At 43.7% G+C, this 17,005-nt stretch overlaps 1 protein-coding gene across 1 annotated transcript; it reads left to right on the forward strand.

The window, feature by feature from the left end:
- Positions 1-6,452: 6,452 nt before the first annotated feature.
- Positions 6,453-16,574, forward strand: BSG (basigin (Ok blood group); the record flags this gene model as incomplete). The annotated part of the gene is made up of 8 exons (XM_085315984.1): positions 6,453-6,828; positions 8,404-8,560; positions 10,478-10,566; positions 11,037-11,164; positions 11,385-11,658; positions 14,390-14,414; positions 14,737-14,807; positions 15,431-16,574. Coding segments are annotated over 7 exons (1,107 nt in total), but the record flags the coding sequence as incomplete, so codon positions are not given.
- Positions 16,575-17,005: the final 431 nt, after the last annotated feature.

A 17,005-nucleotide genomic window follows, 5' to 3' on the forward strand; every position in this document is an offset into this window, starting at 1 on the left:
GGTTGGGGAGGGCTGATGCGGCCCCCTCGGTGCCAGGGAGCGGGGGGGGACGCTGGCCGGCGCCCCTCGGTACCGGGGGGGGAGTGTGGGCGGCTGGCCGGCGCCCCTCGGTACCGGGGGGGGAGTGTGGGCGGCTGGCCGGCGCCCCTCGGTGCCGCAGAGCTGCTCTGCTCGGCCGAGGAGAGCCGGTGCCCGGGCGGCCTACTCGGCTGGGCGGGGGCGGGGAGCGGCGCCCCGCGCGGCGGGGGGCGGCCGGGCGAGCCCGGGAGGATAGCGGCTCCCGCTCGTGGGGCCCTGGAGCGGCCTGGCGCCCCGCCGGAGCTGCAGCGGCACGTGCTGCTGCCCCTCGGGGGAGTGTGGCGTTGCCTTATGTGATGCTAGTTTAGTTTCCCCTTAAATAAAAATGAAGAACTTTATTCCCTGCAGCCACTTCTCTAGCTTCTGGGGCTTGTGAGAAGTAACAGCTCTCTAGGATTTAAAGCATTAAAGGTGTTCACAAGCTGCTTTAAGTTGATAATCCCCTAATGAAGAAACAATGCCTGGTCTTGGTCTCTTGGCTTTTTATGATGTACAGATACAGTCTGGATGTGGTGCTAAGAGTTACAATAACCTATTCTTGGGTACTTAAAAGCAGAGCTTTAAATGAACCAAGGTTTGGCATGTGCTGCTGCTTTGACATTTCAGTTTCTTGCTTCTTGAGTTAACATCAAAGAAGCCTGCTAGAATTGATTTATTCAGAGCCATAGGTGAGCAGTCTGCCTTAGCAAATGCTGCTTGGTCTGTTGCCTGGAGGACTGTGTACAATCTCTGGTTCAGAGCTAGTGCAGGAGATGCTGGTGTTAGAGTCTTTGTTTTATTTTAAGTGGAAGGCTGTTGCTTGAGTTGCTCACTGCTTAGTATATTGGATACTGAAATTTTATTAGTCTGTATGTGGTGTCCAACTTATTTCAGTTTAGTAGAGCTAAATGTGAACACTGAAGGAGATGTGGTGGGGAAAAAAGCCAAGGATAGCAATGGTGGTGTTACGCTCTAATATTTCTTTGTGACAGATTTGCATTTTAATATTGTAGAACAGAAAAGGGGGGCAGGGGAAAAGCATTCTTTCATAAACTTTATGCTTATGGAGGAATGTGCGTTTGATAAGCTAACCTGAAACTGCCCATGTTAGGGTACTTCCTGCTCCATTCCACTACACTGACCTGAAATGAGCAATCTTTTCTCTAGAGGACTGACACCATTGATTTGAGGGTTGGGAATTGAATTTAGAATTTAACATTTGCCCTGGTGAGGATTTTGAGTACCTCCTGTCTGTGTATTTATTCCTCTTGCTTTTATTTAATGCTTAAGGGGAAACTTTCTATACTGTGCGTTTTTCTTTTTTTTTTTCCTCTCTCTCAATGAGCAAGTTAAATGAAGAAATATGGTCAATTAGGGGAGTATATAAGATTCTGGTTTTAGGAAATTTTACTGGAAGGGCACCTAGGGGGACTGGTATTCCTGACAGGCTTGTTTAACTGTGTATTTGTTGATTTCTGGATATTATGTTGCTCTATTTTGAAAGAGAGACCAGTTGTAAACTTGCCTTGTTGCTGTTGGGGCTGGCTTAATCTGGATAATGACTCTCCTGTTTGTCTTGTTTACCTCTAATCAAGTATTTCATGTATAAGACAAAATGAGACATCTGGAAAAAGTTGTTTCTATTCTTAGTCTGAAAAGCCTTGGAAACAAGTGCTTTCTTCATAGGCCAATCTGTTCTGTAATACGGGTATCCTGCCCTTCTAGGGATGCAGATTCTGTTAGGCTGGGTGTTTCCAGCCAAGTCTTTGGCCTGTCTGTGGGGTAACTGAGCTATAACACTTTGGATGGTGGAGTACTAGGCTGGATTACTTAGCACTGATTTGCTAATCCAAATGTTAATTCTGGGAAATAATCAAACTAAATATATATATATATCACTTGATCATGTGGCTACTTGCGGGTCATTTGTCTCTTAATTCCAGCATTCTCTCAGGGCAGATGTAAAGACTTCTCAGTTTTGTACTATGCCTTTCAGGGTGTCTCTTTTCTGAGCCTTAGCTTCTGGTACATTTTACAGAGGTATTATTCTGAGACCCTATAACATTAACAAAGTTGTGCTGGCTACTGTTTATGGATAGTGTGTAACAATTTTTGCTTGAGTAAACATAATAGAGGATTGTAAAGTTTTTTCCTTACCTCTCAGCTGTGTTTAACATTAGACTTTATCTAGAAAGCAGGCTTTGTTGGATGTTCCTCTTAAACTGCGGTGTTGAAGCTCTTCGTAGGTTGGAGCAGAGAACAATTGGCTGAATTGCAGAGGTCCAAGTCTGTAGGTAGGGTCTGTGCTTGGACTCTGCCCTCTCCCAGATCATGAGAGGACAAAGTATTCTGACTTCCTGAACGAACTGAAGGCACTTGCCTTTGACTTGGTTATTTAGTGATTGCCTGGTCATATGAAACTTGAGGGAGAGTAGACCAGCTGTTAGTGGAAATGGCAGTAAGTGTCAGAGCTTCATATATCTTCTTCCTAAGCTGAGGAACAAAGGTCATGCCATGGATGAGAGTGTACCCTGCAGGAGGACACAGGTTTCTGCCAGGTTTAACTGCACTAAAATCTGTCTCAGCTTGTCTAGCGCTGTGTGTGCCATGAGAGCTCCTCCCTCTGCTCAGAGGGGAGAGGTTGTTTTTAGTTTGAAGGTGACTCAAAGTGTTCTCTGGTCATGTCTGTCTCTACCACTGTCTAGTTTGATCAAATGCTGTCCTGTCCCCAGGAGAATTGTTCAGTTCTATGATCATCTCTGTTCAATGAAGAGTGCCTTGCTTTTGTGAGCTGATTTCAATTTACAGCCCAATACTACTTGAAAATTGTTTGAATGCCTCTAATCAGTTCCAGTGGGCTGATGCTGGCTATACTGGTGTGTCCCAGGACTCAGGAGGTGCTTTCCTGAGCCTTGAGTGTCCAGGACTTGAGTGCTTGATCTACTTCGGGCTGGAAAAGCAGAGAGGGGAGATTAATCCCTTGTGAAATGGTAATGATGCTTGCTGTTTTTACTATTTGAACTCATGGGTGCCTAGAGAGTGGTGTGGATTTGCTGAGTCTGAGCTACAAATGAAGTACCCTCTACTTCATAGCAAGAACTTACTTTGTCAGTGCACTATGATCAGCTTGTATCTGTAAAAGAAACTTTGATCCTTAGTAGCTCCTGTTTTAAACTCGACTACAATTAAAATGGGGCAGGCTTTTACAAGTACTATAGGCAGTTCTGTGACTTTCAAAATTAGGTGGTTGGGAGTGTTTAATCACAGGCTTAAAAACCATGCTGACATGCAAAACTCAGGGACTTGCCCACCAAAATACAAACCAGCTTGTCCCACATCAGGATGCAAGTTTAACCTTGGTGAGCTATTTAACTTGTTTTCTAGTGACTTAGCAAGATTCAACTATGTTGTTGATACGTGGTTCTAGAAGTGAAGTTCAGCAAATGAGAAAATTACAGTTAATACTCCCACATTTCTTTGGAACCCCTACTAACCTCCTATTTCTTTAACTGATATGGGAAGCTCATTCTAGTGTCTCTAGTCCAATTCTGTAATACAGAGTCAGTTTGAGGCCTTAAAACCTCTGCAAAGGTGCATTTGTGAATGTACCTGACAATACTGCATTTGGTACGTGAAATAGCACTAAACTTTAGCTACTGAGTTATTCTCAGCTAGACCTCTGTTTCAGTATATCTCAGTTTTAATTATCAGCCTTCTCTTAAAACTGTCTTGCTCTCAGGTGAGCGTCAGATCTCTCCTTCCTTGACCAAAGCTGTCTATTCTTTCAGACTTCTAAAGCTTCAGAGTATAAGGCTAACTTTTCCTTTGAGAAGTGTCTTAAATAGTGGAATTGATTTATGTAGGCCTCTGAAAATTACCTACCAAACTACTTCATATTTTGCTTGGATTTGAGTAAACTTGCATTTATAATGCTGATCTATTCCCACATTTGCAAAAAAAAAAAAAAAAAAAAAAAAAAAAAACTTTTAATAAAACCTGTTTTGGGCATTCAAAAACGAAAAATCCTCCAACCCACCTTCTTTATGCCTGTATGACATGTATCATGTGTGAAGGACATCTGTATAATCACCAACTTAGATATTTACTACCGAGTAAGTTAATTTCATGGAATGGCTCTTGGTATGGTAAATACTTGGTGGATCTACTGTTAGTGTCTGAGTAATTAGTCTGAAATCAGTGTGCAGGAAGTACATGTTGCAAAATTAATGAGTTCCATTTAAATCTTACTGAAATTCAGTCACGTAAGTAACCTTGACTCAAATATGATGTCTTTTCCTGAAATGGTGTTGCTAGAGACTTCCTTCCTGCTCCCCTCTTAAAAAAAACAAACAAAAAACCAACAAAAACCCGCAAAAGAACTCTCCTGGGGCCTTCTTAACCCATCTGTCTTGTAATGATTTGGACAGTCTTACATCTGGGAGCTGCTGCTTATAGTTGATAATGCTGCACCTGGCTAGTAGCCTAAAAATGTTTGGCAGCTTAGTTTTCTGCAGTCTACTGACTTAGGGATTTACCTTTGAACTGTCTGTTTTCAAAAGTTGAACCCTCTGGACTCTGAGCACAAGAGCAATTTGAAAAACACTGTAGTTCTAGCCTGCAGCTGCTCATGTTTTTTTAATCTGTTTTATTGTTAATTTAGCTCTGCAAAGTTTAGCTTGCCAGGGATGAAGAAAGTTTAATTTCACTGTTTGTATTACAGTGAATATTACAGATTTCTTAACCTGCTTTGTGACATTCTGCAGATGGCAAAATGCTCTCAGAAATTGCAGTTGTCTTGAATACTGTATCTAGAAGTATCTGACTTGCATCTTAGTGAGCAGAATGACTAAGCAAACAGATGAGAATGTGAAAGAGAACAGATTATTGCAGTGCAGTGAAGGCTGGCAGATGAGGCAGGTAAATGTAAGTATACCAATGCCCGACATCATCTGGTCACCAGGTAGTGACAGGGTGAGTGCCAGGCTCTGGACAATTCTAAATTAAAACCAACTGACTTCGGGCGTGTGAAGCTCAAGGAGGAGGGACTGGTATCTTTCTCTCTGCAGCGTGAAAATCTGTATGCACTAAGAATCTTCTGACCTTCAGTGTGGCTTGTGCTGCTGTCTTCTACCTGCTTGGCTGGCTAACTACATATGCAGATTATCTACAGAGGTCCCTTCCAATCCCAACTATTCAGTGATTCTGTGAAATATCTAATTAGCATTTCCTTTTTAGCTTGGAAGGATATTCAAGGCCTGCCTGGATGCAGCCCTGTCTAACATGCTCTAAGTGACCCTGCTGAGCAGGGAGGTTGGACTAGATGATCTCCAGAGGTCCCTTCCAACGCTAGTGAAATGCCTTTTCCTATTATATGTTAACAAAACTAAGCAAAGACTTGATCTGTACTTTTAGTACTGCCATTTGTAGCCACCCTAACAATGTCCTTTCTACAGTGCAATACATACTAGATTATGTTGTCTTGCTGCTGCCAGCCTTCCAGACTTGTGGAACCCCTTTTCAAAATATAGCAAATACTAAAATTTTGTGAGGATGTTGGAGACTGGATAAGCTTGTAGAGCAAAAAAAAATCTATTGATGTTTATATCCCAAGCTGAAATGGCTTGGAGGTGGGAGAGTGTAAAAGGGAAGTATTGCAGGCTTTTGCTCATGACATCTGGAATCTGGTATTAGTCTGGCAATATACTTGGTCTGATCCAGTGCGAGCATTGTATTGGTAATGCTGACCCTTGCACAAAGGATGCAATTCTATGACTGCTGGTTAAGTAGCTGATAACTAATATCACAATGGAATTAAATCAATATTGCAAGTAGGCTCTCATTATTCCTAGGCAGAGACCACTGAGCAGAACTTAACCAAGGTGATGAGGTAGCAACAATCAGGACTGGTAGCTTTGAGCTTGAAACTTAATTCTGTGGCTGGAGTAGTTCTCAGACTTCCACTGAAACTGCACGGTTTCTGAAAGCAATTCTTGAATATCTGGAACATCGCTATCGTTCTTTTGCTTTCTGCCCAATACTTCTCCGTACATGCAGCTAGTGTTTTTGTATTGTCAGCTGACTTGATTCTTTGTCCTGTGTAGATGGGAGGCCTGTAGTACTTTCCATTTGTCCTGTGGCAGTTCTGTATTGTGGGTTTTTGTTTGAATTGTGGTAAATGTTATATAAATGTGGCTGTTCTGCATGTTCTAGTTTTGCAGCAGAGTGGCAAAAAGTAATGTTGGCTGTAGACACAGCAATTAGGAATAACTGTCCTGCTGTATGTGTAGCTGGAGATAGTTTATGGGTTGTAGAGGGGAGGGAGTGGGAGGAGTACACTGCTCTGAAGAATTGTTCCATCATCTTGTAGAGGTTGAATTCTTGCTTTGCACTAACACTTTGCACTAATACCTCTTCGACTCATAGCTGGTTTTGTAAAGTCACCACTGTCTCAAAAGAGACTGACTCAGGACAGCATCGAATTGTACTGCGAGGCGATTGGCAATCCTATCCCTGAGATTCAGTGGTGGTTTGAGGGAAACGAACCAAATGAGACCTATACTCAGCTTTGGGATGGTGCACGGCAGGACCGTGTCAAAATCAACGCCACCTACAACCTGCACTCTACCAGTACCATCTACATCGCAAACCTCACAGTCGACGATTCGGGCATGTACGAGTGCCGGGCTAGCAACGACCCTGACCGCAACCACTTGTCGAAGAGCCCCAAAGTCAAGTGGATCCGTTCCCAGGCTAACGTTTTTGTCATCGAACGTGAGTGGCCATGCTGAGGCCTTGGCACTTGCTCGGACACTGATGTCTTGAGTCTCTTGCCATGCTCACCCCTGCACCTGTGTCCTGTGACTTCCTGAAAGCTCCCCTCACCCTCCCATCCTGGCTGTAGAACTGAGACTCCTACCCTCCTGTGATCCCTCTTACCACCTGTGACTTGATCTGAAGTGGCGCTGCTCAAAAAGGGTTGTGACTTCCCAACCAAAACACCATGCAACAATCCCATACCTTTTCCAGAGCGCAAGACAGTAGAACATACTGCTTAAGAACCTCTGTGTCCCAGTGCCCGCTTGCAGAATTAAGAATCTTGATTCTGCTGGTAGACTCTGCCCTAACCACCACTGACAAACCAGCCCTGCCCTACAGCTCGTTACAACTTCTGCTCCTGTGAACGTCTTGCTTTAAGCTTGCTTTCTTGCTAGTGATACAAGCTGTGGGGATCAAAATCTGCTTTTTGTTTCTTGTGAAGCAACCGTTTTTGAAATGGCCGTGTCTGTGTGTGACACAATGTGATTTAGTGGCTTGTACTGTGGAAGTGACCAAACTCCCTCTACTTACAGAGTTGAAAGTTGAACTCTTGAGCTAAGAGGCTTTTTTTCCCCACAATAATAGAATCTTGAACTAGTGAGGGAATTTAACAGCCTACTAAGATCCTGTCATGAATCCTGATGTTAATGGAGCAAAATGACTAACATTCTCCTCAGCTTAAATGTACTAGGAAATGCAAAGCTCCAGTGGAATTTTCTTCCAGTGGAATTTTGGGTAGGAGAAGAAACAATGTCTTTCAGCCCTGTTCAAAAATTGTTCCTTCCATGAAAGTGGGAGCAGTCAGGAGAATAGGAAACCTAAAGTTTCACTCTACTAATGGCGGTTATTTTCTTGGACTTACCTCCTTTAAGTAGAAATGTCTGAGTAATCTTATATTGGATAATTCATTGCTTCTTGGCACATGGAGATTCAGGACCTTTTGGAATCATGCTTACATAGGTTTTCACTGGAATAAATATAGCTATAAATTCTTGGGCTGCATCAGGTGGTGTGCATATTGCTTGCATGCTATCTTGTTTGTTGCTCCTGGCAAAAGTGTGTCGATTGCTTTTCTCGATTATGCTACCTGGAGATGTCTGAACCTGCTCAAATTCTGGATTCAGTGAGTACTAAAGTGGCTCAAAGTGGAGAGCCATACTGTTGCAACTGCTCTTCAGTGTGACCTTTTCCACTGTTTATTTGAGCACTGAGCTCAGTTGGAATATATGAACTGTACCCATTGTAGAGATAGCAGGAGGCTCTGTTGAGAGTACATGGCAGTGATCCTGATCACGGTGGTAGCAGCTGTAGTGTCAGTATCCCATTGTTGCCAAGTGCAGTCATCTGGCTTTCAACTCTGTTCTGTGCTGGTACCATCAGTCCTGGTAGGAAACTGATAAAGAAGGTAAGTGAAAAGCAGTGATGAAAACAAGGAGCTGTTTTTTCTTACTATTTTTTAAAACAATTCTTGGGAAAATGCACGCCCTCTTGAATACCACATGCTAACTTTGGTTGAATTTACAAATGCAGGTCCGAACATCGTAGGTCTCGTAACTGTCAGTTCTGGCAAGCTGATCCTCTCCTGTAACATGACTGCTCCTTATGCTCTCATTGAGGGCCATGAATGGATGAGTGGAGACAAGATACTTCAAACAGACACAGAACCGACTGCTTTTACCAGTTACGTGTAAGTATTGGGACAAGGCCACGTAAGAATATCTGTATACAAGGGACAGGTATTTTACCAGAAACAACGTTTCGTATCAGTTGAACCTAAACCAAAGCATCATCGCATGCAATCTTGCAGGAAGTATAAACTTTGGAACTTCAGAAAATAAGATGAGCAAAGTAAAGGTTTGCTAAGGCCCAGCATTTCTTTTTTTGTGAGGAGGGGGAAAAAAGGAGAAGGAAGGGAAAGTAAATATGCTACCATGTCATTTTACTAAGATAAGTACTGCTATTTAGTGTTTTCCTGCTGATGTTCTGCAATACTAGGTCAGTTTCTGTTGGATTCAACCGCACAGGGTGCAGTGTGGCTAGGGCTGCCTGCTTGGCTGGCCTGCTCTGTCTGGAGAACATGAGCACCTAGTTTTCTGCAGCATTGACATCTGTGCAGTAAGATGTTTTTCCAGAGCTTTAAGAAATTCTGGCTCTGGGAAGGCAACAAGTTCTCTGCTCCCCCAGAGGCCATCTGTGGAAAAATTTGTGATCATACAGTTGGCTTTTATGTACATACCTCAATTACACTTCCAGTGTCTAGCCTGTCCCTATAGAACAGGCTGGATAGTTGCCTGCAAGTTAGTTGGAAACTGTTCCCAGGCTGTAGCTGAGCAGAAACTGGAATGCCAGGCTCATTGTAACAGTGCAGTGAGCTTTCCATTTTGATTACAGTCAGGCCTGGCTGGCACTGGCCCAGCAGCTGAAGAGGCATCATGTCCTTTTGTATGGCTGTGCCGACGTGCCTCTCTCCCCATAGCAACAGGGAGCTGAACAAGGATTAAAGTATTTATAACCCAGCCTCCCTCGCGTGACCTCAATTCCTTAGCTGAGTGGTTTTTGGGAGCGGGAAACTCAATGTACAGCAGAGTTAACAAATAGCCTGTTGTCCCAGTGCAGCCACAGAACTAAAACTTTGTGCCTACCCCTTCTCTCAAGTGGGTATTACTAAGCTGCAGAATGAGATGTTTGTTGCAATGCACCATAATCCACTAAATCCCATTGCAGCAAATTTACAAAGATGAAAATGGGTAAAAGGTCTCACTATGCTTGGATCAACATAGAAACCCAGCTTGGGTTTTGGTTTGTCACTGTATTGCAGTGTGTTCCAGTGGACTTTTTTATATATATATATATATATATAGGGAGAATAACTCCTAATACTACCAGCCTTCCTCTGAATCTGTTATCTTAAGCTCCTTGCCTGTCTGCTTTAAAGCTGAGCTGCAGGGCTTATGTTTTACATTAGGAGTGTAGCTGTGTCCTGTGTTGTACTGACTAGAATGCTGTGCTGCACTTCTGATTCTGTAGGTTTGCTCTGCAAGGTTGTGTATATATATGTTTTCAGCAGGCCTGTGGTCTGTATAAAGGAGGGAAGGGCATGGAATCACTGCTACTGAAGTGCTGCATGTGGCACTACATCTGGTGATGAAGTAATATTGTCCTGTTGCTCCTGGTTTTCTGCTTGCGTTTTAGCTAACAGTCAGATCTTAGCTTTTCCACTTTGTAAAGGCCATGATGAGAAGCGTGGTTTGGGTAGGGAGAAAAAAATGTTGTTTTCCAGGCTTCAGAACTCAAGATCAAGTGGTCTAAATGATTACTGTGAATTGACAGGCCTGTGTCACTCAAATGTATATGAAACCTTCTTCTGTTCTTCTTAATGTGTAGAGAGAGAGAGAGAGAGGGAAGTAAAGAATAGAGTTGTAGTAAATGCATGGTGCTGCATAAATGTTGGAGCTGGAGGAGGAGAAATGACCTGTAGTTGAGATTGCTGTTTAGATGTTTGTGCATGCCTGTTACTGAATTCCAGACCCAGGGAAAGTATCTGTTTTGTGGACAACAGTCAGTTATGCTGTGTGCTTATCTGATAACCTGTTCTTCTTGGTAGAATTGAGGGGAAGGTGGAAGAGCACTCTGGAGTGTATGACTGTATCTACAAAACAAGCCCAATGATAAAAGGACAAGTGAATATATCAGGTAACTTTATATGTTTCCTTCTAGGGCTGGGGGGAGGGGAAAGGGGAAGCTGTAGCTTCTCAAAAACTTTACTTTGGTAACTTTTTACCTTCTTGAAAAACTGTTCTTAGCCCTCTGCAGTAGGGTTGCAGAGCTGTACTTGTGTACTTCCAGATTAGCTCTGTGAGAGAGCTCCATTTTTATCACATGCTAAATTGTCTGTAAGATTAAGTCTTAGACCTTGCAGTAAATTAGTCTTGCTATGGGCACGTGCCCACAAGACGTGGGAGAGGGATAATACCTGGTGGTCAAATCTGTTTTAACTTTTCAAAGCAGCTTGGCATGCTTTTTCTCAAAGTGCTAAAATTTGGACTAGTGAGGGGAATAAGACCTATAATGCATTTCTCAGACTGAAATAAAGTCCTTTGGTACTAGCTAGGTAGACTGTAGGCAGCTCAAATCTTGTCTGATTTCTCTTTTTCTTGCCATAGTTCCACCCCAAGTGGTGGCATACAAGAAGTCTGAGCATGGGAATGAGGGGGACACAGGAGTGCTAACCTGCAAGAGTTCGTCTTTCCCCTCCGTCAATTCTTGGACCTGGTACAAAAATGGTCAAGAGGTAAGCACTAGAGCAATGTCTTCTTTCCCTTCTGCCTACCCTACCTCCTGGCAAAGAGGTGGAGGACATTTTCTCCTTGCAATAAGCTATTTCAAAGTAGCTTTCTCAGTGCCTTGGCAAGGAGGATTTCTATAGTGGTAGAACCATACATGGTAAGTGAGCTGCTCCTCTCATGTTAGCACTGCCCTGAGAGCTGTTTTTTGTCATTCCCTCCTTCCAGCCAATCATCAATGGTTCTGGTCGATTCATTATCAAGTCCAGTAGCAACAAAACAGAATTACGCATTCTTAAACTGAACATAGAGGAGGATACAGGCGACTACCACTGCAATGCCACTAATTCCGTTGGCTTTGGTGGGGCTATAGTGAACCTGCGCATACGCAGCCGTCTGGCAGCACTCTGGCCCTTCTTGGGTATTGTTGCTGAAGTCCTGGTTCTTGTCACAATCATCTTCATCTATGAGAAGAGGAGGAAGCCAGATGAGGTTCTTGATGGTAAGAGGCACTTGGAATTAAATCTTTCCAGGGAGACAAAATAATTTGTAAAATACAGACAAAATGTTCTCATTGAGAACTCTGAGGAGTTCCCTTTGTAGGATGAGCTTTACACTTGAATTTGAGGACTGCTTTTCAGCATGCTTCCAGTATAATCATAGTGGTCTCTACTAGGCTAAAGAGAAAATGTCTGTTCTATTTACTTTACTTTGTGGGGGGGGGGGAATCTTATCAACATTTATAAATATCTGTTGGGAGGGTTTAAAGCAGGCAGAGCCAGATTGTTCTTAGGGCTAGTGGCAGGATGAGAGGCAATGGGCACAAACAAAAACAGGAAGTTCCATCTGAACATAAGAAAACTCTTACTGCAAGGTTGGAAAGACTTTCACTGTGACCACTGGAAGAGGTTGCCCAGAGACTGTGAAGTCTTCATCCTTGGAAATACTCAAAACCTAACTGGACATAATCCTGGGCAACCTGCAGTAGCTGACCTTGAGCATGAGGATTGGGCCAGGTGATCCTCAGAGTTCCTGTCCAGCCTCAGCAATTCCATGATTCTGTGTTACTTCAGCCAGGAAGTTGCAATTCCATGTGCTGTTCCTGACAGCCCTTCAAGTGGTGCTTTCAGTCAGGAGCGGGATATGGTTCAGTACCTCCTTTGTCTTACCAGTTCCTTTGCATTTAAGTGCTTCACATGAGTGTTTCCAGGATTGGATTTTGTCTGTGACAGTAATGATCTGGAGAGGCTGATTTGCCGATATGCAGTAGAGCTGTGTTGGTGCTGTAGAACTAGGGATGGTGGTGTTGGCTTTATAAGCCCAGGTTTGGCTTAACTTAAGTTCAGTTCATGGTTGAGTTGTTTTGGGGCTTCAAATCTGTGTATTCAGTGTCTCAGGGTCTTCAAAGTCCAGTGCTATCTTTACTCTATTCTGGAAACACTGGCTCATCCCTTTCCTTATCTGTTAAAATCTCCATTGTGTTAGCCCAGCAGCCTGCTCCCTTATCTGATCCAGTTAACAATGAAATGTGATTGGTATCCTTCCTGCTTGTTAGGTCAGTCACCTTAGCCTTTTACTAGGGAATAGCATGCTAGGTAGGCTGAGGTTGGTGGTGCAAAGCACAGGGACCATAAACTAAATGTTAAATATCCCTCCCCTGACTGCATGGCTTGGGAAATCCTACTCAAGGCAGTCTTATAAGGAAGCACTTTGCCCTCTGACACTCTTGGCTGGTTAGATATCTTCTATCTTAAGGGTATCTTATCTGCAAAAATTCTAGAGCTGGGGTCTTGAGTGATCTGGCTTCTGATATTTGCCTGGTCAAGGTCCAGTCAAGTGCTGATCTAACAGTGACCATAATGACTGCTTTGACAGATCAAGACAGGGCATGTATACTGAAAATTCCTGAGACCTCTTCAGGTTGCTCTGAAGGCAGACTGCTTTAACTCAGATTTCCAGGTTCTTGTGGGTGAGGACAGTGTCATTCTATAAACATACACAGCTTTATACATCACTTCACTGCCTTGGTTTTCCTTCCTCCAAAGTCTCTGTAGCTTTGCCCCTCTTGAGAGGAAGTAGCAGGAAGCCAGTGCTAAGCCAGGTCAGACAAATGCTGCTCATTGAGGGTTATGTGATTGTGAATTGGCCACTTCCTATTACCTGGGATAGGGGAGTTTAGCATGTGTATTAGTGTGATATCCTTGCTGGTATTATCTTTCCACTCTTCCCTTCTCTGCTGCTGGGTGCTACCTCAATGGTAAGTAGAAGATGGTCCCGGTCATGTTTCTGCATCAGTCCTCTCACCAGCTGTATGCAGCTCTTGGTGCTCCAGTTGGTCACAGTACTTAGAGCTTGGACCTTACCACATAGTTCTATTTGAGAAAGCCTGGACTGTGGAAGAGACAATAGGAGCCTTCTACTGGAAGGTGGCAGATTGCAAGGAGCTGGTGAAAGGTCCCATGACCTGGCAAATGTTGGCAGAGCTCTTTTCTTACTTGTGCTTCTCTGTGTAGCGAGTATGTGGTGTGTAGTGTCTTTTGATTTGGCAAAATCTGTGGTGGAAGAACAACTTAGTACTGCTGCTACTTAAAGCCTCATTCTTGAAGCATCCTCTCTGGATTCCTCTTGACTTGCTATTATGGTCTGTGTGTGTTTGGATCTGGGGGACATCTGAATTCATGAGGCTGAAGGACTGAGTAAGGGATAGTTCCAGTGGCAGCTATGGTGTCTCACTGCATGAATGTGTAGCTTGTTCAAATTTTAAGTACTAGTGGGAGGACTGGCTGCTATGTTGTGGTGGCTTCAAGTGTGCCTTAGGATTAATGAAGTGCCAGAACTGATTTCTGCTGAGCAGGGGTAAAGACTTGGTTATCCTGTGAGCCAAACTTACTCTATGCCACCAGAAGCAACTGCACAACAGGAGCTTATGTCTAAGCTCATGTCCTGCCTAAGCCTAGACAAGAAGCAGCTTAATACTCGTGAAGGGGATGATAGTGTTTTGCTAAGTAGCCCCCTGCTATCCCAAGCCCCAGTAAAGTGGAAGCTCTGTGGGGATGACAGCAAGCTCTCATCCCTTCAGGTTCCAGTCCTGCATGAGTGTTAGTATCCAGCAATTTTTGTGGGATTCCAGTCCTTGAAGAATTTTAAAGAGGTGGCAGAGAAATACAGTTTTTGTCACATATTCCTCCCTGATGTTATTTTTTTCTTCTTTCTGTGCTGTCCTGAACCTGAAGATGATGATGGAGGTTCTGCACCACTGTAAGTACCTTGTTTTCCTATTAAACCAGATTTGTACCAGTAGATTGCATTCCCCAGGGAATCTATTCTGAATGCAGAAGCTAGCTGGTGCTGAGCTCTCACTAGCTTTCTTGGAGACTTTTCCCTGCATAGTTCATTTACTGTGACCTTTGTATCCATGACATAAAAATGGGAATGGCAGAGAAAGGTCTCTAAAACTGTCACTGTTCTGAGAGCTAATCTACTCTTGTCATAACTTGAGCATTTATTGGGACCTGAATTCCAATAGTAGTTAAGGTGGGCTTTGGTGCTGCTTTCCTCACTGTCCCTTTTCTCTTTCCAGGAAAAGTAATGCTACAAACCACAAGGACAAAAATGTCCGCCAGAGAAATGCTAACTAAGAGTAGGGGCCAGGTGAGTGTGATTTCTGGGGGGAGAGGTTTTTCTGAGAACAGCTGCTGTACCAGGCATCTCTGCTCCTCACAGTGGAGGGCTCATGCAGCAGTCTGGAGATGATTGCCTAGTTGGAACCTGGCTGGAGCTTTTCATCAGCTGGTCAGAGGACTGCAGTATCTGCAGTTGCAAAAGGTCTCTGGAGGAAGCAGAAAGGTCCTGATGTAACATCCATACAGGCAGAGGCTCTTCTGGCCCAATGCCATACTGTAGTATCTGGGGAGAGGGAGTAGGAAGTGCTGCTGTGAAGTTTAGACACAGGCTGGTACAAGCCTTGCAGGAAACTGCTGAAGCTGCTGGATCTATGTGCATTCAGGGCATAACAGTATATATGGCCTCTGTCCAGATAGACAAGGGGAGGCAGAAAAAGTGGTAATCTGCTGTGTGGCTCTAGAGTAGTATGGGAGGTCAGGACTGCCTATTAACTCCTGCTCTGGACTTGGGCAGAAAATGAGTCACAGCGCAGAACTCTATCCAGGCAGCCTTTGTCTGCCTATGTGGCTTTATCTACCCCTCTAGCACAGTGTGGCCTTGCTTGTATGAGTAAGTTTTCTAACTGTTTTTTTTTTTCCCTCTTATGCCAGGTGATGTGTAGCTGAAGAATTTGTCTGGACATTTTTTTCTTCTAATGTTTTTTTTGGTAAAATAGCACCATGAGTATCCTAGTGCATCCTTGCAATTCAGTTATTTCACTTTCTAAAGAAACTTAAGTTGTAGAATCTAAAATACACTTTTTTTTAAAAAAAAAATGTTGTGGGGAGGGTTTTTCTACCTATAAATGCAAATCCCTTCTTACTGGTAGTCTAGGTCACTGGCTGTCCCTGTCCTAGGTTTCTTCATGTTGGTATAGAGGAGGTGAGTGGGAGCAAAACCTACTTCTGTTCCTTACCTATGGGAAGAACAAGGTATGTTGGGTAGGGCTATTTGAAATGACCTCCTTGCCCCCACATCAGCTTTTAAGAGGTCATATGAGGAGCTAAGGAGAGCTGACACTGAGCATGGAAGTGAAATGTGCACAGCTGCTTGTGTACTGCTCTGTTGGAGGTGGCTGGTATGACCTGTGTTCCCGGTAGATCTATTGTCCTATTTTGTATTGGTCAGGAAGAAACTGCTTTGGTAACCTTCTGGAAGTGACCTGACCTGACTGAAGGGATTAGGAAATTATGTGTCTTTGCCAGTGCATCACCTGGAGCAAGGCTGCATCTTTCCCTAGGTTTGAGGCAGAGTCTGCTGCTGTGAGGCATTCATGCAGAGCCACCAGGCATGTCTGGTGTGGCTCCTTGGGGAAGAATGACAGAACAACTCATTGCTCGGTGTAGGACACCACCCCTGGACTCGCAAACAGTGCCATACTACTTCAGGCAAGCATCCCAGTCAGCTCCCTCCAGAGCTGCTCTTGTTGCCCTCTTAAATAAACAATCAGGAGGCAGTGTTAGAGCAGGAAACTGACTAAATATGATTAGTGTTAACTTATTTCATGGGGTTTTGTTAGTATCTTCTAAAGTTGCTATAGTGGGGATAGGGGCAAAGTGTTGGAGTGAACACTGGGGCTGTGGTGCTTAACAGCATGTATTCTTGTGCTTAAGCCATCTTGATGTTTGTGTGACATAGGAGCCTGAAGCAGACAAATGCTCAGTGGAGTCTGTATTATCTTTATTGTTGGGTAGCCTTGAACTATTCCATCTGTTAACATACTTCACAAATAAAGATGATTCCTCTCTTTTTTTATCTGTTTGGATTCTGGTATCTCTTCACTGCTAGTTGGACACATTTCACAAGCTCATGCTAACTCAGACTGGACTCTAATAGCCAAGTGTTTGTACTTCAGAGGTGTTCAGGCCTTTACAAGTGGAGATGATGCAGAAACAGAGGCCAAGGTGATGGTCTCTGGCATTATTCTTCCTGTTGCACAGACTGCAATCCCCAGTTCTACATTAGCAGAAGCAACACTGATGGGAGAGTGTAAGGATACCACAAACCTAAGCAAAAGTTGTCTCCTTTCCAGATCTTGCCTTAATTTTGAAGAGTTTTGTTAGATGGTATCCTGAAGTTCAGTCCTGCTAAAACAAAGCTATACTGTCTGAATGAATGTTGGAAGCAAATAAAGTCTTAATGTGCCTGATCCAGTTTGGAGGACAGGGGTAATAGTATCAGCTTGC

This window comes from Rhea americana, unplaced genomic scaffold (genome assembly GCF_003343005.1).
Source record: "Rhea americana isolate MKP2758 unplaced genomic scaffold, rheAme1 scaffold_446, whole genome shotgun sequence".
NCBI classification, from domain to species: domain Eukaryota; kingdom Metazoa; phylum Chordata; class Aves; order Rheiformes; family Rheidae; genus Rhea; species Rhea americana.